The following is a 24,798-nucleotide window of genomic DNA, read 5'->3' on the forward strand; positions in this document are numbered from 1 at the left end:
CGGGTAGCGCTCTTGCTAAAATGCAGAAGTAACCTAGATAGTGTGTTTATTCTTCTGAGTCACACAGGGTTATTCTGTCAGCAAAGAGGGGGGAAATAAAAAGAAGAAAGAAATGTTTAACTAAATAAAAAGAACAAAAAGTTCAGTGACTGTCGTTCATGACGCATGCTTCCTCATTGCTTGTGTCACTGGACTAACCACACATTTGTTCAGAGGAGGAGAATTACTTCATGCTTCTTGAGCCAATCAATATTAATAAGTATTAATATTTACTGAATAGATGCAATGATTAGCGTTGACTTCGGTACAAGCCAAACTAAAGGATTTAATTTGTATTGTCCACAAATAAACTTGGATACAGGGTGAGTTTTTATTTTGGCCACAGTCTCTGTACTGTAAACTGCACTGGTTGCCTATGGCGACTGCACAAACAAGCCAACAGTATCCTGCTTCATCCCAGTGAAACAGTTCAATTTAAAGGCTATTTGCTGAAGCTGAATAGAAGTTGAAATTAGCAGTAATTAATTTCTTTTAAATAAAACAAAATATAAAGACAAATGTTGATATTTCTATCCATCCACTGTGAAACATCAGATGTAGCTTGGTGCTGTTTTTATGCTAAACAGGATTCTGACATGTGTGTTAGAATATTTGCAATCTATTCTTACAACTTGCTGTCTTCTCATGGTCATGCGGTTGGCTTATTTATTTATTTATTTACTTATTTTCTACGGGAGCTGTTTCAGAGTGTTCATAATGCAGTATAAAGTAGGTTTAAGTGCAGTGCAGCATGGGAAGCAAACCTACCGCTGAAGTGCAAAGAGGTTCAACTAGAACTTAAACAACTTAAAGAACCTTTTGAAAACTGCATGACACAAAAAAATTGAAAATTAAATAATAATAATAGTAATTATTATTATTATTATTATTATTATTATTATTATTATTATTATTATTATTAGGAGTAGTAGTAGTAATATTAATAATAATAATGATAATAATAACAATAATAATAATAATAATAATAATAATAATAATAATAATAATAATAATAATAATAATAAAAAATTAATTTATTAATTAATTTTTTAAACTGGATGCACAGAAGAAGAAGAAGCATTGTGACTAAAGAGAAGCAAAATTGTCCAAACTGCTTGTGAAACAGTAAATGCATCCAACACATGTGGTAGAGGTGCTCAGCTGACATGTATCTGTTTTTAACACACACCACTTCTCAGTGGTAAGATGAACGTGATATTGGTTTGACACTCTATTCTAGTTGTCAGACACATTGGAGCCTAGTGTTTTAAACTAGTTAACTAACTTTTTGACTGGTTATACTTTAAATGCTTCACCAAACTTATTTTTTATAGACACCTCCTGGCAATGTAGCCTAAAAAATATGCATGTAATAAAGAAACTAAACTGTTTCTTGCATTGCAGTGTGCATTTAAACATTAGTTTATGAAGGAATTGTCTGCATATTTGCAATGTCGAGAATGGTTGCTATGGAGAGCACAGTTAATCACTTTTTTATCTGTTAAATCTTAATACAGTTAGATTAAATATAAACAAAAGGCGAAGCCTAATGTAGAATGACGTCCTTTGTTTAACAGTACAGTAAAGACATTGAACTAAAATTACTTAAAATTCAAAACTCTTGGATCATGGGATGCGTGACCCATTGGTGGCTTGGTTCTGTCGGTAAAGAGGTTTCCCAGGTGTTGAAGAAGCCTTCAGCAATCCGCTAAGGTACAGGTTGCCTCTAAATGCCATTCAATGCAAAATAACTGAGAAAAATAAAAGGTTGAACAATGTATACGGATTGTGTAATGTTAAGTATCGTACATGTACACATACATACAATGCCAACGCTACATGATGGTGGAAGATGTATGAAATTTGTTAGAAAGAGCCCCCCTCCCCCTTAGCTTTTAAACCAGTTTAAAAAGACACTTTGCATGGTAAGCACCATTTTGTCCTCATTTCATGTGTGTTATCAAAGCCTCAAGTCAGTTAGGTTGGGCTTGTAATGTTGCAAGAGGTTTTCAAGGGATGTCGTGGCTGATCTGATCGAACTGTTTGAGGTTTCAGCGTCATGTTGGATGATAACGCTCTGCACCACAGTGACAGATAAATTCTGTCATCAGTGAAGCGTTAGATCAGGAAAAATTCAGCTTTTATTTATTAAATAAGCTGAACTATTCTTGTATTTAGTATTAGTCACTGCCAGTCTGAAAAGCATAGAAACAAACAAACAAAAAAAAAAAGGTTTTTGTTTTCTTTTGTTTTGTTCAGTTCACAAAGGCTTCAGTGGTAGCTCGTACCCTGACAGATTAACCACAGTTTGTGGCACACAACATGCTGCAATGAGCACATCAGTTAGGTGTTGAGAAACAAGGGGTAGCAATGCAGGCAAAATAAAAAAAAAAGAAAAAAAAAAGAACTAGAGGAAGCATGCGTTGGTGAAATATTTGTTGTGAAATGTTCTGTTCGTGCTAGTGAATATTGCATCAGGAAAAGTCATGGCTTCAGCTATAGGTGAAAAGGACAATTTTTAAGTATTTTATGAACATATGTGGAAAAAAAGAGAAAATAGCAGCAAAATAACAACGAAAAAGCTTTATTCATTTGACAAACTTAGTCTCAGCTAAAATGTGTATGTAAAATTACTGCTAAAAATGGCAAAAGTTATAGTGGTTATAGTTATAGTTAAGACTTTCATTCATTCATTCATTCATTCATTTTCCGAACCGCTTATTCCATTCAGGGTCGCGGGGAAGCTGGAGCCTATCCCAGCTGGCTTTGGGCGACAGGCAGGGTACACCCTGGACAGCTCGCCAGTCCATCGCAGTAGTTAAGACTTATAGTAAAAAAAAAAAATCTTACATTTATAACTTAGGAAAATAAAGGCACCTTATTTAAAATTGCAATTGGTAAATAAATACGTTTTGGCATAATTACTTCACATTAAGATATATATATTTTTAATAGACACAGTTTTACTTTAAATACACATTAAAACGGCTACCAAAGCTGTAATTTTTTTTTTTTTTTATTTTTTTTTTTTTTTTTTTTTTTTTTTTTTTGAATATGTCATTTCCCTTCATCAGGCCCTGGAAATAAGATTAAGTCATGTTGTATTTGAGCTAAACCCATTTCTAGTTTTTTTTTTTTTTTTTTTTTTTTTTTTACCTACTACAGAAATTAAGGTAGCAATTAACTGTTACTGATACTGATATGACCTCACAGCTGTTTTTGCTTAGTTTAGTCCCAGTACAATAAATTTCAACGGAAGTAGTAGAACCAAACTACAAATGTCTTTGTGAAGTTTTTAGACTTGTATGAATAAGCACTAGTCTCATTCTGACTGGTCAATGGTGGCCAGAGTCCTGAGCTCAGGCTCGTGAGCCTCTTGGTCAGCCACACTGGTGCTCCTCTCCTTGCTTTTTCCTTTGAAAGGATTCCCAAGTTTAGTGGATACTGAATGCAGAATGGAGTTCTCATCCGGGGAAGAACCGCTGCGGCTGCTGCGGGTGAAGATGGATGTACTTCTGCTCTCTGAGTTGGTGGCCTCGAACAGTTTGCCCATGAAGCTGAAACCAGCCTGTCGGATGTGGGAGCTGCCAGCAAATACGTAGAGGATGGGGTTAACCGCGCTGCTGAAGTAGGCGAAGGCTATGACGTTGGGTCGAGCTGTAAGAGCAGCCTGGATTACTGGCTTGCTGTCTTGCAACAGACCAGACACCTGAAGGGGGGGTGGAGAAAAGGAAACTTCAAATCAGTGCTGGAGCAAAAGACTTTGAAGGGAAAAAAAAAGGTTGACTAAGAAAAACACTGATTGTGGTAAATAAGACATGCACATTATCAACAAGCCACTAGCTTTGATGCAAACTTACCAAACATACTATGATCAAAGATGTGGTTTATAACTATGGTAATGTCAGAGTGTACAGAATGTATAATCATAATATTGTAATGCGCTCAAACATGACATTTTCACCAATCACCTCGATGATGTTGACAATGTGATATGGGAGCCAGAATATGACAAAAGCACAGATGACCAACAGGATCAGGCGACTGCCTTTTCCTCTGAGCTGGAACCTGGCATTCTGCAGGCGGCATATGACCAAGGAGTAACAGGTGCTGATGAGTGTGAAGGGGACCACGCAGCCCATGATGGTCTCAAACAGGTACTGGAAAACCCGGTGGCTCACACTTTGCCAGTGGTAGGGGACACAAAAGTTCAAAGCGATGTTGTTTTTCAGTATCTTCGTCAGATTACTGTTGAAGGACAAAGAAGGATTCATACAAATAGAGAGTAAATGAGTTAGCATATAGATTCTCAGAGACAGAAAAATTATTCAAGTTTTTATGAAATAAGTAAAAGCTAACATGCACATGCTAATTTTAGATGCATTTGATGCTATACGACTGAAAATTATGCACCATTCCTTTAAATGGTTTTTCTTCATTTCCTGCCATGATGATAGCCTCACTTTATTATCAAAAATCACAGATAATGTTCAGTAACCTTAATACTTTTCTTTATTTAGTTTATCACAAATAATCATATTCTTAAGGAACAACTAGATGGTCGATACTACTCTGTTCAAGCTAGACAGGTTTTATCTGGCAGGTTTTAATTGTTCCCCTCTACCAACACAGCTGATTCAAGCCAAATAGATCCAGCAGCTTCATATCAACCTGTGTATTGATTTTGATCAGGTGTGTTGAAGCATGGAGACAACAAAAACATGCAGGACACTGGCCCTCAAGGACTGAAGTTTGACACCTGTGTGTTAGATGGACTCTGAGATTGGTCTTCTTCTCCAGGTTGTGCACTTTCACAAGAAGAAATCCACACACACCTTCACTTCACAATGCTAAGTGTAAGATGGAAGAGGCTAAAACTTGGATGGACCTTTTCAGAGGAAAGCTAAATTTGTTCAAGTTTTTGAATGAAAAACAGCTAGACAGCAATGGATGGAGTTTGCTTTTGGGAGCAGGCCAAAGAGTTGCACCAACGTTTTTATTTGTGACTGGCACTTCACCGAAGACTGCTGGATAAACAAGGGCTAGTATGATGGGGGACTTGCTACTAGGCTTTTGCTGAAGGTAAGTTCTGTTCCTACAATCATGGTTTCTGATCCTGATGCACAGGCTGTAAATGAAACCAAATTTCCCAAAAAACATTCTTGGATTTGTTTTGATAATGCTAAAAACATCCCAGTACTGAGCTATGAAAAACAATATATGTAGATGGGGAGATACTAACGACCATGTTAAACCTATCATGGTGATAAACAACATAAAACATTAGATGTAGATGGGGAGAAGCTAACGACCATGCTAAAAACATCCCAATATTAAGCTATGAAACACATTATATGTTGATGGGGAGATACTAACAACCCTGTTAAAACTATCATGGTGATAAGTTCCATGAGACAATAGATGTAGATGGGGAGAAGCTAACGACCATGCTAAAAATATCCTGGTGATAAACAACATAAAACATTAGATGTAGATGGGGAGAAGCTAACAACCATGCTAAAAACATCCCAGTATTAAGCTATGTAAAACAAAAGATGTAGATGGGGAGATACTGACGACCACGTTAAAACTATTGTGGTGATAATTTCCATGAGACAATAGATGCAGATGGGGAGATGCTAACAACCATGCTAAAAACATCCTGGTGATAAGCTAAGTGAAACAACAGATGCAGATGTAGATGGCATTGTTGTACATTGGCTACATTTACACCTATTAACAGGGACATTTACAATTATAAAAGGCAAGGGAAAACTGCAAACGGTGTTATTTCAGACTGCAGGTGGAAAGCAAGTATTTATTACTCTGATACGTCCTGCTGCATTCATTGCTACAGTTTGCTGAGTTGTTCCCTCTCGCTTTTGGGGTCCGATTCAGGCTCGAACATGTACGGCTGTAGTTTGTTGTTGAAATTATTTTCAGAGTAACTACCCTGTTTGTTTGTTTGTTTGTTTTTTTAACTATTTCTGCATGTGTTTCTACGAAGAAAACAACTGATGTACACGCTCCCAACAAATACTCTTAGCAGATGACCAATCAGATGCTTCCCACATGCGGGGCTTACGACGGACTTTGTGCTTGTTTTTGGCAGAGGCAGATCCAAGATAATCGATATAAAATGAATGAAGGGGTTTGTAAGAAAAAGTCGTGATAATTTCTTTCCCTTCTGGAATTGCCTTTTAAAATAAATTTGCCTGAAATGTGCATCATAGAGCCACTTTAAGTAAATGATATTAGCAATGTGTTTATTCCATGTTCTGTTCTGTTTAGCTATACATGACTAATGTAGAGACCACATAATTTCACTGATCACTTAAAAATATTTAATGTAAATTAATTTATATCTATTGCAGTATCATAAAAAAATTTAACATGTTTAAAAGTATAATTTAATAGGTTTATATGGGCAAAGTCATAATCTCACCTGCGGTAGAAAGGCATCGGAAGGGACAAGATGAAGGCCAACACCCAGACGCCCAGCAGGAGAAAGAGCAGGGAGCGCTTCGTTCTCATTCTCTGAGACACAAAAGGCCTTGTGACAGCCAGCCAGCGGTCCATACTCATCAGGCAGATGAGGTAGATGGACACATACATGTTCACGCTTGACAAGTAATGCACCAGCTTGCACGCTGCCGAGCCAAACTCCCAGCCCCGTCCTCCAGCGAGGTACCGAAGGAAAAGAGGGGCACTGAGCAACACAAAGGCATCGGCCACAGCCAGATTCAGCACCAGCAAACATGTCACTGAGCGCTTCTTGACTCGGCAGAGCACTGACCAAACCACAAACAAGTTTCCAGGGAAGCCCAGAAAAAGCGCCAAGGTCAGGATGACAATACCAACCCAGGCTGAGGCGCTGATGGGCAGAGTGAATGCGTGCAAATTGGGCTGCTGGATTAACGTGGTATTGTTGACATTGGAGGCCATTGAGAAAGCCAATAAAGGTGAGCTTGGACAACGCTGAAAATCACACAGCCTTAAAAAAAAAAAAAACAGAGAGGGAAATTGAGTAAGCAGGATGTGTTGTTACTTTTTGTGAAATATGTGATAGTACTGCAAGGTATTGCGCAATATGTTTTGGCTTGTATAACATATCATCATCACTACACTCTGATTTCAGGAGTATAGATGTTAGAGTGTGAATAAGTGTAAGAATCTTGACTGATTTTTTTTAACCACAAGTTTTGTTTCTGGATTTCTGTTATTGACAATGTAAAAGACTAAAATACTGATATATTTCTTACACTTCAAAATCCTTAGAGTTTAGAGTATCGTGATATGAATGTGTTGAACTATAGAAATAAATGAGCAACAATCCTGTTCTTTCTTATCTGAGCTCACATCTGAATGTTGAATTCAGAAAATGAAAGTGAATGTATTGAATGAATCTCAGTAAATCTCTGAAATTAAAAACTAGAAACTCTATTCTAGACCACATAAAGCACAGGATCAATAAAATAAAAAACAATAAAACTTTTTATTCAGAACTACTGAATTCTGTACAGAAAACTAAATTTAAATGAAGAAGCAAGATGTTTTCTAAAGCTTTATGATGAATCATGAGAAGACTCTTAAACTTACCTTGACCTGATGATCTATTATTTTCAAGTCCCAACAATAAATCCACACTGAAAAGTCTCAACTTTAAACCTATTCTGAGCTTCTCAGCTCCCTCTATTCTTTTTAAGGCTACGTATGAAAAAACCTAAATATACAGAGTAAGAACAGTCATGTGAGGGGAAAACCACTGGTCACAGGAAGCCAGTTTGAGCTCACTGGGTTGCGAGGTATTCATTGTTCCTCCTACTCATTTTATTCTGCTGTGTTCAACTATTGCAGAGTGGTGTATTAAATGTCAACTTTTAAACAAGCAGCCACAAAGTTGGTGGGGAAATTTTACCTGTCATCCACTGTCTTTCTTTTTTAAACTATTTTACTTGAGGAGCTACATAGACATTAAAATCCTCTTAATGATCTGAATTTGTATTTTATTTGTTTGTTTATTCAGTGATTGTTTTATTGGATTTAAATAGTACTGCTGGACCTGACCGGAGGGAACAGAAAAGGGAAGAAAGAAAACAAAAGGCAAAAGTAAAGTATATAGAAAACAAAGAGGAGACAGAGATAAACTACATAGGAAACACTGTTATCCAACCACAGATTCTGGAACATCTGCTACACCTGTAAAGGAACATAACAAAGGACATCACACAGCCACCGTAGAAAAACAAAATTAACAACTGTCAGGAGCACCAGAAACGATCAAGCTAAAAAGAAACCATGAATTCAAACTAAAACCAGAAATGCACAAAAATAAATAAACATAAAATGACTGTTAATCAATAAACGTCCAGAACAACACAGTGACTGTGTCAGCATGCATAATATATGGAGTGACATTAAACCCAAATGTGTTTAATATTGCAAATAGAAAATTCCACTTGGTCAAATGCTTTTTTTGCATTTAAACAAATGAATGTGGATTCCTGATTGTGTTTAACAGATAATGCGATAGGTGAAATGATCTGAGCATATTAGTGGAAGAATGTCTCTTTTTATATAACCTGTTTTATCAGGATGTATAATGAAAGAGGTTATTTTCTTTTTCTATCTTATTAAGAGCTTTACTTATCATGTTAAGCTCTAAATTTATTAATGAAACTGGATAGTACCAGGAGAGGAGTGTGGGGTCTTTTCCCGTTTCTAATAATAGTGTAATGATAGCGGTATTTTTTATATGTATATAATATTGTTAAAAGGAGGTGCCAGTTTTGTCCAGAATTATTTGTAGAAGTCTGCTGAATGTCATCTGCTATCTCATTGTTAAGTCATCCAGCGATCTGAGGCTATACTGCTAATAAAGCTGTTGTACCTGCTGTAAAGAAATAAATAGAAAAAAAAATCACACCCACCGCGATGGTGGAAACATTCATTTCACACATCAAAAGAAAAAAAAAAAAGCAATGTTTTATTGGGAAAATAAGGGCATCTATTTTTCTCTTATCTTAACAGAGCAGGAATGAACAGCAGGATTTATGGAAAGGTGAATACGTGGGAAGGGGGAGAATATTCCCGTAACCTGGAGGAACTTGTTCATACAGGACTTATAAATCATAGCTCTGCTTTGTATATTGTATTCACTCTTGCATCAGACTTTTTGGCAGCAATTTACAGCATATTCATATTTCCACATCACCATCTGTGCCAGGCAGAGATACAGGATGTATTTGATTGCATAAACATTTGAGGTGTGTCATGTTCATTTCATGTTTGCTTCATTTTGTAGTTTTACAGTCAGTTTAGTGACTTGTGGCTCTAAAAGCTCCATAAAGAGAACATTGACTTTGAAAAGCATGTTGCAAATAATGATTGACAGGGCAAACTGTAAACTCACTGAGGCGTGGAACTAGCCAATTATTTGGAAACAACAACAAAAATATAAAGAAAAACCCTAAGCTACTTCTCCAAGCAAACAAAAAGCATCACAGCAAACTCAAGCCAAACCAGTCTGCTCCCAAAAAGCTGTGTAAGTTATTGACCGTGTCAACCAGTTTGTATGAGAATGGGAACCTATAAAAATATTAAAGGTATATGGTTGATCATAAGTTTAATATGCTCCATATAGACCTTATCTTCTGGCTGCATAACCAGTTTACAATACAAGAAATTCCAACACCATTAACTATCAGAATAATAGCTATACTGCCCTCAAGTGGTCAAAAACCTAAACGGACACAATAATTTGAGCTATGGTGTTTAGGATGTGGTGACATCCAGCCAAATGCCTTTAAAACAGCAGTTGTAGGAAAAAAGAAAAAGAAAAAGTTATTCAAGGTACAAACAACCTTTCTGAACTGAAAGATTGCCTTAAAGTCTGTGGAAAAAAGAGCTGGAGTGAGGTCTCATTGCTCTGTACCACCCTGCTTGATTTTTCATCTGCTAATTTTACATTCCTTTAATGAGGACATCTGACAATAGAACTGATTTCCTCCATTCTGTTAAACGAAAGAAACTATTATTTAACTGGAGTGAAGAAGGTCTAAACACAGAGGTAAAGAATGAGCAGGACAGGAAAAGCAGTGTCTGAAATAATGGACCATAATAATGGAAAGATAAATTTGATGACGGAAATAAATAAATAAATAAGCTAATAAAAATAAATGTTGACAAAAACACCTCCATAAAAAGATTTGTTTTGAAGGAATCTGAAGTGAAATATGTCTGGTCAGATACAGGCGACACTGCAGGTTCTGGTTCAGGTTGACCAGTGGGTTAATGAATATAAGTTTGATGAAAAAATAGTCACAATTTCTGGAAAGATCTTAAAATTTGAAACATTTATGAACTGATAATGCTTTAAGTATTTTCTTATTGTAAGAAGCTGGAGCTCATCATGCAAAATGGACAAAGGAGGCCTCTACATTGTAAAAAAAATAAAAAATAAAACAAACAAAAAATAAATCTTTTTCTTTTATCATTGTATTATGAGGCAGTTCAGACATGACTACTGTATCATTTACACAATTTGCGTCTTATGTAAAAAGTTCTGCATTTTCACAAAAACAATAAAGGTTTCACAAATCAACAGTTTTAATAAATGTAGATCTTGTGTAGAATATTTCATTCTGGAGTTTTTCCATCAAGAGCTGATCTAATGTCATCTAGGCTACCAAGAATGAAGTGAAATCAAAAGACAAATCTCAGCATTATTTTTTTTTTACATGTTTTGACGACACTTTAGAGAAGTGGAACTGGAAAATAAAACTAGAAAATTTTCCATGCATGAGAAATCAGAGTCAAAAAGTGGATGTTATAACAGCTGCATTGGAAGAGATGCCAGTTTCTACACACTGAAACAGGAATGTCAGCTCACAGCAGACGCGAAACGCCATCATGTTAATCCATGATTTTAAATAAGAATGGCTTTTGAGTGCAACCCTCTGGCCCAAAGACTTTTACAGAAGTAGCTGCTTGAGCGCTAGTTAGCCTAAATTACATAAAAATAACTCAAATCAGTTGAAATTATTTGCTGACCACTTGACCCCTCCCTTCACAGGATGTGGTTCTGTTCTTACACTCTAACATGCCAAATCTTGCCAACATTTTTTCAATTTATTTGTACTGGTTAATCATAACAGTACCAGCTGTTTGATTAAAATCAGTCCCAATGAAGTGTAAGATGAGTCCTTGGTCTTTCATTTTGAACTGCTTTTTCAGTTTCTCTTTGACTTCCTTTAAAGGGGTCCTAATATGGTATTTGGAGTTTTCTGAGCTTTCTACAGTGTTACAGTGTTGAATCCTCATCAGACATGTGAACGGCACTGTTTTTTATCACCTAAACGTATGTTTGAGTTTGAGTTTGAGTTCCAGCACGCTCTCTGTTCGGTTTCCATGGTGACGAAAAACGCATCGTCGAGAGTTTTTTTCTACTTGGAAATCCTTGTGACGTCCCGGGGGATAAGGTTCGGTGATTGGTTACCTTCTACTGGTTAACAAGGACATGTACAAATACATCAGGCGGGTGGAAAACGTTGGATAAAGTTATTTCCAACGATGGCTGGTGAGTTTACCAAAGAGAGACATCCTGCTGCATTCGTTGCTGTGGGTTGCTGTTTTCCACTTCGTTTTCAGGGTCTGATTCAGGTTCCAACATGCAGGGCTGTATGCTATGTGTTGACGTTGTATTTTGTTTTTTTTATTGAGTTTATATTAGCCTAATCCTTCTGTTTATGAGATGTTACAATGACGGTGAAGCAGGTGCGGTGTGCGCTCCCGATGTAGTGCAGTGGCGGGAGGCGGGGCTTAATGCGGAAGAGTCTCAATCCACTCGTTTTGCCCACAGGCTGATCTGACAGCCTACGGAGAGGGTCGGTCTGAAGTAAATAAAGCGATTTGTGACAATAACTCGATCAATCCCAGCCCTTCTGGTCTCAGAAATAAAAATAAATTAACCTGAAATGCACATAATAGTTCCACTTTAAACAATCCTCACTGCTTGCAACCACAACTATATAATCAACCCATACCAGTTTGGTATAAATACAGTTTGTTTGACTCGGTGTAAAACCCATTCTCAAGCAGAGGTATGAAGTGTCATATTCCAGTTTCTTCCAGATTGTTTTAGACCATAGATTGATTTGTTCTACCTGCATACTTGTTTCTCACCATGTTCAGAACTCAAATGAAAACTTTGTGGCTGTTCTATGTATATCTTGTAGTCATTAGGTGCGTTTAAGTGTAGTTTTCACATCCATCTGATGTAACTTAAAGTCGAGCTGAACTGCTAGCTGCACCAGCACATGTAGAGATGTCAGGTTAGCAGTTGGGGAAAAAAGTCTAAGAGCAGTCCAGTCCTTCAACCTATGTGTACCCCTTTCCTGCATGTCTGGCCTTGTAGATTACATTTCCTTTTTCATCCTCTTTGGTAGTGAAAACCCACTTTCCCCCCATCGTATGTCTACTGTTTGGTAACGGTATTGCAGAGAAAGTGTTGTTGTCCTTAAATGAGACCTTTTTGTCTTCCATAGCCTTTCTGCACTCATCTGCTTTTCTTAATCCCATAGCCCTTTCATAGGTCTGTGATAGGCTAACTGCAGCTCAGCAACAGTAACAAATGGTTAGCACACCGCTCTGCACTGGACACTTATGTGTTTCCATTACATTTTTTCACAAAATAAAAGTGATATTTGTAAGTTTTGACAAACAATTGTGATGTACAGGTGTTTGCATTTAACAGTGTTTAGTGTAGCGATAGCTCTTGGAAAATATATTCCAGTTAACGAGATTTTAAAGAATTAGGTGTTTATGCAAGGTAGACGTGTAGCATTATTTGGTGGTTTCCTATTTGGTGTGGAGAATTTGCTATGGCTTTTCAAAGCTTTTCTTCCTCATTTTTGATTCTAAAACTGTAAAAATTTGCTGTTTGTTCCGTATGGAGCCACCTTTACGGGAAAAGAACTTGTCACAATACTCCACATCACATTTGGGGAAATGTAAATGTAAAAACCGTTTCCATTACACTTTCGCAATATATTTCTCGATCAAAATGTCTGAAAAACCACCTTATTAGAGCGTAAAAACTTTTTAGCGCTATTCAACACTTTTTTTTTGTATTGCAGGTGTTTCCATTAGTGTTTTTTATTGAAATATTTAGTTTTTGCACAATTATAGGTGTAATGGGCTCCACGGTGGCATGGGGGTTAGCACTGAGACTTCACATCAAGAGAGTCACTGGTTTGATCCTTGGCTCAGGGGAGGCTTGAATGGTCTTTTTGTGTGGAGTTTGCATGTTCTTCCTGTGTATGTGTAGGTTTTCTCCATTATCCTGGCTTCTTCCCACCATTCAAAGTGATGCATGTTAGGTTAATTGGCTACTCTAAATTGCTAGTGTGAGTGGTTGTTTGTCTGTATGTTTTAGCCCTGCAATGGACTGGCGAGCTGTCCAGGGTGTACCCTGCCTTTCACCCAAAGACTGCTGGGATAGGCTCCAGCTTCCCCGCGACCCTCCATTGGACTAAGCAGTTTCAGAGATGAATGAATGAACTATAGGTGTAACGGAAATGCACCTACAGTCTTTGAGTAATATGTTTCTTCCTACACCTGAATGACATTCTTATGGATTGCTTCTTAGAATATTGGTCCATCTCAAGTGTCATTTGTTCTGTTTGTCACTGATTTCCCACTTTCTGAAATACTTCCCCAACTGTTCTGTGTCAGTCCATGTATGACTCTCTGTCATTACCTTTGTATTGGAGTGTACCAGTCTGTGTTTTTTAACTTTTGTTGGTTTCTAGGAAAAACACAATTTTTGCTCGTGAATCCAGGTAAAAGCGGACAAATATTCCCTTTTTTGCTTTTGTGGATACAACTTCTTTTTGTTTTGTTCATACACAACACATTCTGTGTCAAAGATTTTCTTTCTTGATCGATCTGGTTTCTTACCAATAAATAGGAAAATGGAGTTTCTCCTGTTTTCTTACAGTAACACCTGTTCTTTATCACTGTTGCCATCCTGGCCACATAAGGTCTTAACTCTTTTGGTAAACCTTATTCAAGCAGCATGCATCTGACCATTTTGAACAGTGGACACCAGTCCCTCTCTTTTGTCCTGTTTTGATGAGATGGGGGGAGTAGGGTAGTAGGACAGACCTCTCATATTTTCATGAAACCTTGCACTGGCTAGGTTTGTTGGCTTTCTCTCTGATTGGCTGTTGGCTTTCTACCTTCTACCACAAACTCAAGTTTAAGGATATCACCATAATTGCAATGACTCATTATTTCATGTCATGATTTTAGATCAAATATGCATTACAGGCATCATGGCAGGTTTCATATTGTTCTGACAGTGTCTATTTAACAATTTACCTTTTACCTTCATGTTGCACGATGTGCTGTCAGGTAAGACCTTCTTGCTATCTCACCTGAAAGGATGTTCTGCAAGTATTTAGGGATTAGTAGAGCACCAAAGACTGTAATGTTCATCACTTTTTCTCTGCTGTTGACCACTTTGGTCTGGGCATCACTTTTCCTCATTACACACCCAGTTTTCTGAGTAGCATCTGCCAACTCCATTATGGGTTTCCTCAGGTGGGAAGACTTGTTGCTCAAATTGTTTGTCAGAATGTGAGCAGATCCACCACTGTCAACAAGAAGACTTTTCTGTTGCATAAGGTTGAGTTTTTACTTATTCACCTTTACAATGAAAGTGTGCTTCTTCTCCTCCACCAGGTTTTGTTCCTTTCCCACCGTCCTTTTTACAGTCATGCGGTGTCTCCAAACTGGCCGCCATCTTGGTCTTGTTGTGTGTAGGATTAATCAATTCCACAAGGAATTCTTTTCCTTGTTCAAGCAATCTCTCACTCAATGTTCTGTTTTCTGACACACGAAACATCCCCTGCTGAAATATTTTTCTTCTATACCTTTAACCTTTGGTCATGATTGCTTGAGTGTTTTTCCATCATCCTCTTATCCGTTCGTGGACTGTAAAAGATAATGTTGTTCTTATCAGAGTTAAATGCACTGAAAAAGGATTATATTCATCTGTCAGGCTTTTTGAGACAATTGCCACCAAAAGGGCATCACTGAGCTTCTCTTTTGCTCTGTTTAACATCATAACTGTCTTATCAACATGGGTTATAGTCCAGTAGTTTCTTACCACGCAGTAGCATATTAGCTACCTCTGTGTACAAGCTGACAATTTGCGGTTTTTCTTCTAACTCAAAATGATGCCTCAGTATTTCCAGAGTTTTTCTGCCATTGTCTACATCTTCATAGGAGATCAACATTAGCGTTTTATCATCCAGGCAGCCGGACAGTTTAGTGTAAGCAAATTTATTTTTGCCACCAATCTCCATGGCTGCAACTTCTGCTGGGTCCCTTCTTAGTATGACATCTTTTAGGTCTATTGTTACTTCAAATAAACCAGGGACCTTGCTTTGCAGATGTGATATCTGGCTTTACCTCTGTCAAACTGTGGTGGAGGTCTGCGCTCATATATGTACATGCCTGGGGGAATCCTGGGCCCAAAACCTGTTGCTTCGCTTGAAGCCAGTGTTCCCCTTTAAATCCATTACACAAATTCTTGGTGGACGTCAACATAGGGCATTCACATTATTGAGTTCCTGTTCTTTATATCCTATTAATGTGAATGCCCATGGGAGCATTCATATTATTGAGATCCTGTTTGGCCATTTTTATTATTATTCCACCAAATTTTGCTGCGCTACTACTCCTGCGCCGTTCAGGTCACTTCAATCATTAAGATCTTAAACTGTGCAGCTCCTTCAGGACATGTGTGCTACGATTTTTTTTTATTTTAAATCTTTGTAGTTTTTGAGATATTTAACATTTTGTAAAAATAAATTCAGCCTTGATGTTGGATGAAAGTCCTTCAAACCAAATGCGGATTAGACGTTGAAAAAATTCAGCTCGGCGATTGGTCGGTTTTTGCATAATGAGCTGAAAACAGCTCCAACGGGGGCTCAGAGCTCTGCACCAGTTTGCAGCGTCCGGTTCATCTTGGTCCCGGTCTCTATTGTATTTTCTTGCTAAATCTTTGAAACGCTACCCCTCCTACACCGTTTGTTTCACTTCAACCATTCAAGTATCAAACTCTTCAGCCCATTCAGGAGATATATTTTACGACTTTTGGTCTTTTGAAATCCATTCCTGTGATTGGACGAAACGGAATTCAGCTCAGCGATTGGTCCATTTTGTGCACCGTTACAAAGGTACACATTCAAGGCACGGGTTCAAATGCAGCATTTAATATACAGCTCCTTTGTTATTTGTTGGCTGTTGCTTGTGTGATGGCAGGCAGTTCTCCAAGCTGCTCCATATGAACTATTGGTCTCAGCTACACACTTCACAGGAGCAAAGGAATTTATTTGCAAAGGTCTCAGTTAAATATGAAGGATTTGCTCCAAAAATGCTCCCTGCAACATTTCAACACTTTGATATATCTTAAACTCATTAAAAAAAAAAAAAAGTTTTTCACATTGAACAATAAATTCTGTCACATCTTTAATGGAGTTTAGTTCAACCTCGCACATGTTTTTGCAATCCAGCTAATTACACCTTACTGGAAGTGAAAAAAAGACATTCAAAAATTGAACGCTATTTCCAAGCTTCTATCAAGAGTACAAGTGGCGTAGTGATTAAGTCAGTGTGCTTCAATACAGGAGGTCATGGGTTCAGTTCCTCATTCATTCATTCATTCATTTTCCGAACCGCTTATTCCAATTCAGGGTTGCGGGGAAGCTGGAGCCTATCCCAGCTGGCTTTGGGCGACAGGCAGGGTACACCCTGGACAGCTCGCCAGTCCATCGCAGGGCCACACAGAGAGACGAACAACCACACTCACGCTCACACTCACTCCTAGGGGCAATTTAGAGTAACCAATTAACCTATCATGCATGTCTTTGGATGGTGGGAGGAAGCCGGAGTACCCGGAGAGAACCCACGCATACACGGGGAGAACATGCAAACTCCACACAGAAAGGCCACTCAGTTCCTCATGTGGGGCAATTAGAAAAAATGTTAGGTGTGCTTTTTTTTTTTTTTTTTCTTCAATTTCTTATACTTATGCAGTTTCATTTCAATCATTCAGCATAGTTCAATAAATGGGCATTCACATTTGCTATTATTTCAATAATATTTCTAGTTTGACCTTACTTTTGTGTTTTTTTCACATAAAACACAGAAGACACACGCTGAGAACTTGTCTGCGTGGCCCTCCTCCAGCTCAACAAGCTGTTTACGCTCAACTGTAAGAGGAAAGAGGGCTCACTCTTTTTGGCTGTCACGTGGACAAAAGTTACGTTTGTATGTCCAAAGATTGTCTATGTTGACATGCACATTTCAAACTACCACTTCTATTTCATTCTGTTGTTACTGTTCTTCTTTAGTCTATCCCTAAAAGTATTACAGGAGATGGTTTCCATTGAGGAATGGCTGTCAAGAAGTCATTTGTGGAGGCTGGTGTAGGACAAATGACAAGACAATAGAAAATATTTATTTGCATTTTTCCATTTGTTTTGTATAAGAATGATTTGAATAAATGTTTTTGGCAAATGGTCAAAATTTTGAACTGTAGTGTTGAAGGAAATGCAGAGTTTGGGTTTTACATACACAAACTAATTGGTAGAACTGACTCAGGTTGGTTCATTTGCATTAAGAATTCCATCATAGTGCAAACTTATCTATGCCAAATGGTAGACAAGGACCTTATGGTTAACCACAACTTGAGGCACACGGCATGCTGCAATGTGAACACATCAGTTGGGTGTTGAGAAACAATGGGTAGCAATGCAGAACAAAAAAAAAAAAAAATTGAGGAAGCATGATTTGGTGAAATATCTGTTGTGAAATATTCTGTTTCTTGTTGGTGAGTCAGATCATCAGTAAAAGTCAGACTTGATCTATAGGTGAAAGAACAATTTTTAAGTATTTTCAACATTTGTGGAAGAAAGAGAAAATAGCAGCAAAATAATAAAACAAGCTTTTGTCATTTCACAAACTGCATCTCAGCTAAAATATGTATGTGAAAAGTATTGCTAAAAGGAAGAAGTTATAGTTGTAGAAGTTATATTTCAGACTTATAAATTCACTGTTTTAAATTGCAATAAGTAATTTCATATCCAAACTGTACACTTTTCTTTTTTTAACAGATGTAATTTCCCTTTAGAAAGCTTTGGAAATAAGATTCATCATGCTGTGTTTTAGCTAAATCCATATCTATTCGATTTGCCATTACCTGCTACTGAAAAAAAGGTAGCAATCAACTATTACTGATAATTTTATGATCTCACCGCTGTTTTCTGCTTTGTGTAATCCCAGTACAATAAACTTCAATGGAAGTAAAGGCTCCAAACTACAAATGTCTTTGTAAAGTTTTTAGATTTGTATGAATCCGCTTCAGTTCTATTCTAACAGTTTAATGGCAGTCAGAGTCCTCAGGATCATTAGCCTCTTGGACGGTCACACTGCTGCTCCTCTCCCTGCTATTTCCTTTGAAAGGATTCCTGAGTTTAGTCCAGAGTGAATGTAAGATGGAGTTCTCATCTGAGGAAGAACCGCTGCGGCTGAAAATGGATGTACTTCTGCTCTCTGAGTTGGTGGTCTCAAACAGTTGTCCCATGAAGCTGAAACCAGCCTGTCGGATGTGGGAGCTGCCAGCAAATACGTAGAGGATGGGGTTAACCGCGCTGCTGAAGTAGGCGAAGGCTGTGACGTTGGGTCGAGCTGTAAGAGCAGCCTGGATTACTGGCTTGCTGTCTTGCAACAGACCAGACACCTGAAGGGGGGGTGGAGAAAAGGAAACTTCAAATCAGTGCTGGAGCAAAAGACTTTGAAGGAAATAAAAAAAAAGATTTACTAAGAAAAACACTGATTGTGGTAAATAAGACATGCACATTATCAACAAGCCACTAGCTTTGATGCAAACTTACCAAACATACTATGATCAAAGATGTGGTTTATAACTATGGTAATGTCAGAGAGTGCAGAATGTATATTTATAATATTGTAATGCGCTCAAACATGACATTTTCACCAATCACCTCGATGATGTTGACAATGTGATATGGGAGCCAGAATATGACAAAAGCACAGATGACCAACAGGATCAGGCGACTGCCTTTTCTTCTGAGCTGGAACCTGGCATTCTGCAGGCGGCATATGACCAAGGAGTAACAGGTGCTGATGAGGGTGAAGGGGACCACGCAGCCCATGATGGTCTCAAACAGGTACTGGAAAACCCGGTGGCTCACACTTTGCCAGTGGTAGGGGACACAAAAGTTCAAAGCGATGTTGTTTTTCAGTATCTTCGTCAGATTACTGTTGAAGGACAAAGAAGGATTCATACAAAAGGGAAATAAATTAGTCAGCAGATAGACTTTCGCAAGAAAGCGAAAGAATAAAATGAGTCAAATTTGAATGAAAAAAGGTAAAAAAAACTCCAGTACACATGCTAATTTTAGATGTATTTCCTGCTATACGACTTAACATTTTTCACCGTTTCTTTAAATGCCTTTTCCTCAATTCCTGCTATGATTATGGCTTTAGTTTATTACCAAAGAACAAGGATTATGTTCAGTAACCGTCTAGGCTGTGACGATGTGCTTTCTTTCCAATTCGATTCAATTCCGATTTTTTTTGGGTGCCGATTTTATTTAAATTCCGATTCTCATGATTCCTTGATATTGCTTATATTTGTACACCTAAAAACAAACAAACAAAACAAAACAAAAAAAACGTACAAAACTTTTTTGGCTTGTCATTTTTCTTTGTTTCAATTAGAAAATGAAAAAATAAATCAATGAAAACAATAAAAATGACAAAAAATTTAAAATGGATTCATTTTATTGATTTGAAAAAAAATAAATTTACAAAAAAAATATTTTAAAATTGCGAAGCAAAAAATCATGATATTCAATTTTTCAATTAGATTTTCCCACCACTAGTAACCTTATTACTTTTCTTTCTTCAATTTATTACAGATTATCATATCCTTAAGGAACCACTAAAAAGTTATAGCGCAGAACTATATTAAATAATATAAGTGTTTGTAAAGGATAGTTATTGATACAGGCATGCTTGACAGCATTTAACTGACGAATGTGTGGCAGAGTATTGTATCAAAGTAAAGTACCAAGTCAAACTGCAGAATACCCATCTCATCCATTTTTTTTCACCACTTAGTCTAATTAAGAGAGAAGCTGGACCCTATCCCAGCAATCACCGAGTGAGAGGCAGGATACACCCTGGAAAGGTCACCAGTCCATTGCAGGAACTATAGAATACATTGTTCTTTGAGCTATATCATGTACAGTAACAAACATATTTGTGTTCTTGTGTGATTTAACACATCAATTGGAATTTTGCAAATAAATGCCAGACTTTTAGAAATATTCTTTTCTTATTTGAAATATGAAATTAGCCTATCTGTTCTTTGCTGTTGTTACTAGTACAAGGGGTAGTGGTTGGTTTTGTTTGAAAGTTTCTAGTCCAGAAACAGAAACTAAAGCTGTTAAACCAGGACTCAAATGTAGACCAGCTGCATCAACTTTTGGTCCCTGCACAAATCATCTCTAAATGAATGTCCAAAACTGCATCAGACTGATTCAAACTAGTTTTCATTGCACTGAATTATACTTCCCTTACATTGCATTATTGTCACATTGTGGTGGAGGTGTGGACCAAAATGGAGGGATGGGAGGCAGAACTTAAAAGTTTTAATCTAAAAAAACTAACACATGAAGCAAACACAATGAACCAGAAACTAAAACTGAAACAAAGAGCTATAAATACAGACAGACACAGAATGAGACACAAGTGGACTGACTTAACTAAATGAAACCAGGTGAGCTAAAGAACAGCAGGCAAAACAGGAAACAAGACACGAGAGAGCTAAACAGGGAAAACTACTAAATAAGACAGGAAACCGAAACTATAAAGAGACAAAAAGTTTAAACCTTGACTATGTATTAAAAGTTATGACAGAAAGAACCCACACCCTCCCTTCAATCAAAGTTGCACATCAGTAGAAAAGGCAAAATGTAAAAACAGATTGGGGAAAAGTGTAAAAAAAAGTGTTGCGAAGACATAAAATTAGCTATGTGTTCATTCCATGTTCTGTACTTCTTAGCTATACCTTATAAATGTAAAAGAAAACATCAATTCATTAATCACTTTCATATATTTCATCTGAATTATTTCATAGTCTCACCTGTGGTAGAATGCCATTGGTAGGGACAAGATGAAGGCCAACACCCAGACGCCCAGCAGGAGAAAGAGCAGGGAGCGCTTTGATCTCATTCCCTGATACAGAAAAGGCCTTGTGACAGCCAGCCAGCGGTCCATACTCATCAGGCAGATGAGGTAGATGGACACATACATGTTCACGCTTGACAAGTAATGCACCAGCTTGCACGCTGCCGAGCCAAACTCCCAGCCCCGTCCTCCAGCGAGGTACCGAAGGAAAAGAGGGGCACTGAGCAACACAAAGGCATCGGCCACAGCCAGATTCAGCACCAGCAAACATGTCACTGAGCGCTTCTTGACTCGACAGAGCACTGACCAAACCACAAACAAGTTTCCAGGGAAGCCCAGAAAAAACGCCAAGGTCAGGATGACAATACCAACCCAGGCTGAGGCGCTGATGGGCAGAGTGAAGGCGTGCAAATGGGGCTGCTGGATTGAGGTGGTATTGTTGACATTGGGGGCCATTGAGAAAGCCAATGAGGAAGGTGAGCTTGGCTTGAACAAATGAAAAAATGAGAGAAATTGAGTAAGCAGGATGTGTTGTTACTTTTTATGAAATACGTGATAGTACTGCAATGTATAACACAATGTTCTTTGGCTTGAATAACAAAATATCATGACTACACACTGATTTCAAGAGTGTGTAAGTAGAGTCACAAGAAAGAAGTCTAACAATCTTGACTGATTCATTTTTAACCAGAAGTTTTGTTTTTGCTCTTCTGTTATTGACTCTGTAAAATACTAAAATACTGATATATTTCTTATACTTTGAAATCCTTTGAGCTTAGAGGATCACAATATATGAAAGTGTTGAACTATAGAAATAAAAGAGCATTTCTGTTCTTTCTCATACATTCAAGCTCAAATCTGATTGTTGAACTCATGAAGAAAACCTGAATGCATAGAATAAATCTCAATAACTTACTGAAGTAACAACTAGAAGCTGCACTTTAGACCACATAAAGTACAGGCTCAATCAAAAACCTGTAAAATGTCTTATTTAAAATGAATTCTGTACAGAAAACTACATTCAAATGATGACGCAAAATGTTTTCTCAAGCTTTCTGATGAATCATGAGAAGACTATTAAACTTACCGTGACCTGATGATCTATTATGTTCAAGTCCCAACAATAAATCCACACTGGAAAGTCTCAACCTGTTCTGAGCTTCTCAGCTCCCCTTGCTCCTTTTAATGCTGCGTATAAAAAACCCCCCAAATATACAGAGTAAGAACAGTCTTGTGAGGGGAAAACCACTGGCCACAGGAAGCCAGTTTGAGCTCACTGGGTTGCGATGTATTTATTGTTCCTCTCACTGATTTAATTCAGCTGCGTTTAACTTTTGCAGAGTGGTGTATTAAATGTCAACTTATGCAAGCAACCACAAAGTTTTGTAGTAAAATTTTACCTGGCATATATTGTTTGCTGAACAGCAATCCAAGGCTATGCTAATGACGCTGTTATAGCTTTTTTGAGGGGAAAAGTTAAATCGAGGGAAAAAAAAAAATCTAAATCACACCTCCAGCAGCAATGGACACATTCATTTCACACATCAAAGTAAAAGAAAAAAAGCAAAATTTTATTGGGAAAATAAGGGCATCTATTTTTTTCTTATCCTAACAGAGCAGGAAAGAACAGCAGGATTTATGGAAAGGTGAATACGTGGGAAGGGGCAGAATATTCCCGTAACCTGGAGGAACTTGTCGATACAGGACCTATAAACCATATCTCTGCTTTGTATATTGTATTCGCTCTTGCATCAGACTTTTTGGCAGTAATTTACAGCATTTTTGGCATTCCCACATCGCCACCTGTGCCAGGCAGAGAAACAGGATGTATTCAATTGCATAAACACTTGAGGTGTGTCATTTTGATTTCATATGTTTACGGTCAATATATAGCAGCTTATCAAAAGCTGTCTGATAAATATTTTATTTTAAAAAACAAATCAAATGGATGGAAGAGTATTCACTCAACTCTGCACCTCCTTACTGCCATCTAACTTAAAATGTTTCATTTTGTTTCTAACTTAGGACATATGACGTACGTATGTATTATAGAAAGGGGCAGGGTGCAAGACTGAGACTTCCAGCACTAAAAGCCTCTGAAAGACAAGACTGGCTTTGCAAAGCATCCTAAAAATAATTTCAAATTAAATTATAGACATGTCTAAATGTGTTTTAACAAGAAGTTGCAGGACAACAAAATGTGGAAACCACCAAAGGGATTCAAAAGGCAAACTTACTGAGGCGTGCACCTGGCCGAAAATCCATCTATCTATTTTTTTGACCGCATAGTCCTATTCAGGGTTGCAAGAGGGGACAATTTAAAGTGACCACTTAATCTAACCGGCTTGTCTTTGGTGAGAGGAAGCCAGAGTATTTAGAGAGAACCTACACATACACAGGTAAAACATACCAAATGTACACAGAAAGGTCACCATTTGAATCTCCCCATAGCCAAGGCTCAAACCAGTGACCTTCTTGCTATGAGGCCACAGTGATAAGCACTGTGCCACCATGCAGCCCTTCTGGCTAAAAATGTATATAAAATAAAGATAAAAAGAGATCTAAACCACTGCAGCTTCTCCCAGTAGGAAAAAACATCCAATCACAAAAAGCTGATAGACGAGCCGGAAGAGGCTGCTGCCATAAAAAAGTGTTCTAAGTTATTGACCTGCACAAATATTAAAGGGCACAGTTTTAACAATGTGGCTGACAGATTTGTAACTTTGACCTGCTTTATATGTAACTTATCTCCTGATTACATAATCTGTTCACATTACAACAAATTCCAAGACCTCACAACATCATCCTTCAGAATTTTAGCTATACTGCCCTCAAGCGGTCATAAACTTAAACGGACACAAAAAAATAGAGCTATGGTGTTGATGGATGTGCATTTGGCTGGATGTGGTGGCATCCAGCCAAATGCCTTTGAAACTGCAGCTGTAGGAAAACCAAAATACTCACATATTATATGAAACATATTCAATCATGTTCAATTTATTTTTAGTTGTCTTGTTTTCTTTCTTTTTTTTCTTTTCTTTTTGTAGAGGTAAAATGCCATGCTGGCTATCATGACACACCTAAACAAAGTAAACAGTTGTCTTGCACTGTTCTTGACCAATAAGATTTATCCTTGAGGTGTTTGAATCTGTTAAAGACAAATAAAAAGCAAAATATGCTTCAGCAATGTATGTACATCATGAGAAAAAAATATTTTTAACATAAAACAATGTAGTAAAGAAAATTAGAGAATTACAAATAAACAAAAATATGGACTTTCCAAACATAAAGCAGGGTGAAAGAGGTAATCGAACCAGCCTGCATTTTGGTAGTAAATATGTCAAGTTTCATCAGGTCCACTCTTTACAACAGTTTTTTGTGGGTTTTTTTTAAGGGATCTGTCAAGAGCTGGTCTTTCTAAACACTTTGAGAAAAATACTTTGATAACTATAGCAAAAAAATAAAATAAAG

General features: G+C 37.5%; 2 protein-coding genes across 2 annotated transcripts; both read right to left on the reverse strand.

Annotated features, from left to right (window-relative positions):
* Positions 1–3,361: 3,361 nt before the first annotated feature.
* Positions 3,362–6,984, reverse strand: LOC306769193 (leukotriene B4 receptor 1-like; the record flags this gene model as incomplete). Its single annotated transcript, XM_079257759.1, has 3 exons — positions 3,362–3,748; positions 4,011–4,287; positions 6,485–6,984. 3 exons carry the CDS (start codon positions 6,982–6,984, stop codon positions 3,362–3,364), a joined length of 1,164 nt encoding a protein of 387 aa, XP_079113885.1.
* Positions 6,985–18,490: 11,506 nt separating this feature from the next.
* On the reverse strand, positions 18,491–21,783 carry LOC306769194 (leukotriene B4 receptor 1-like; the record flags this gene model as incomplete). Its single annotated transcript, XM_079257760.1, has 3 exons — positions 18,491–18,850; positions 19,116–19,392; positions 21,284–21,783. The coding sequence occupies 3 exons, from the start codon at positions 21,781–21,783 to the stop codon at positions 18,491–18,493; spliced, it is 1,137 nt and encodes a 378-aa protein (XP_079113886.1).
* Between the last annotated feature and the right edge of the window lie 3,015 nt (positions 21,784–24,798).

This window comes from Telmatherina bonti (genome assembly GCF_933228915.1).
Source record: "Telmatherina bonti genome assembly, chromosome: 18".
In the NCBI taxonomy this organism is placed as follows: Eukaryota; Metazoa; Chordata; class Actinopteri; order Atheriniformes; family Telmatherinidae; genus Telmatherina; species Telmatherina bonti.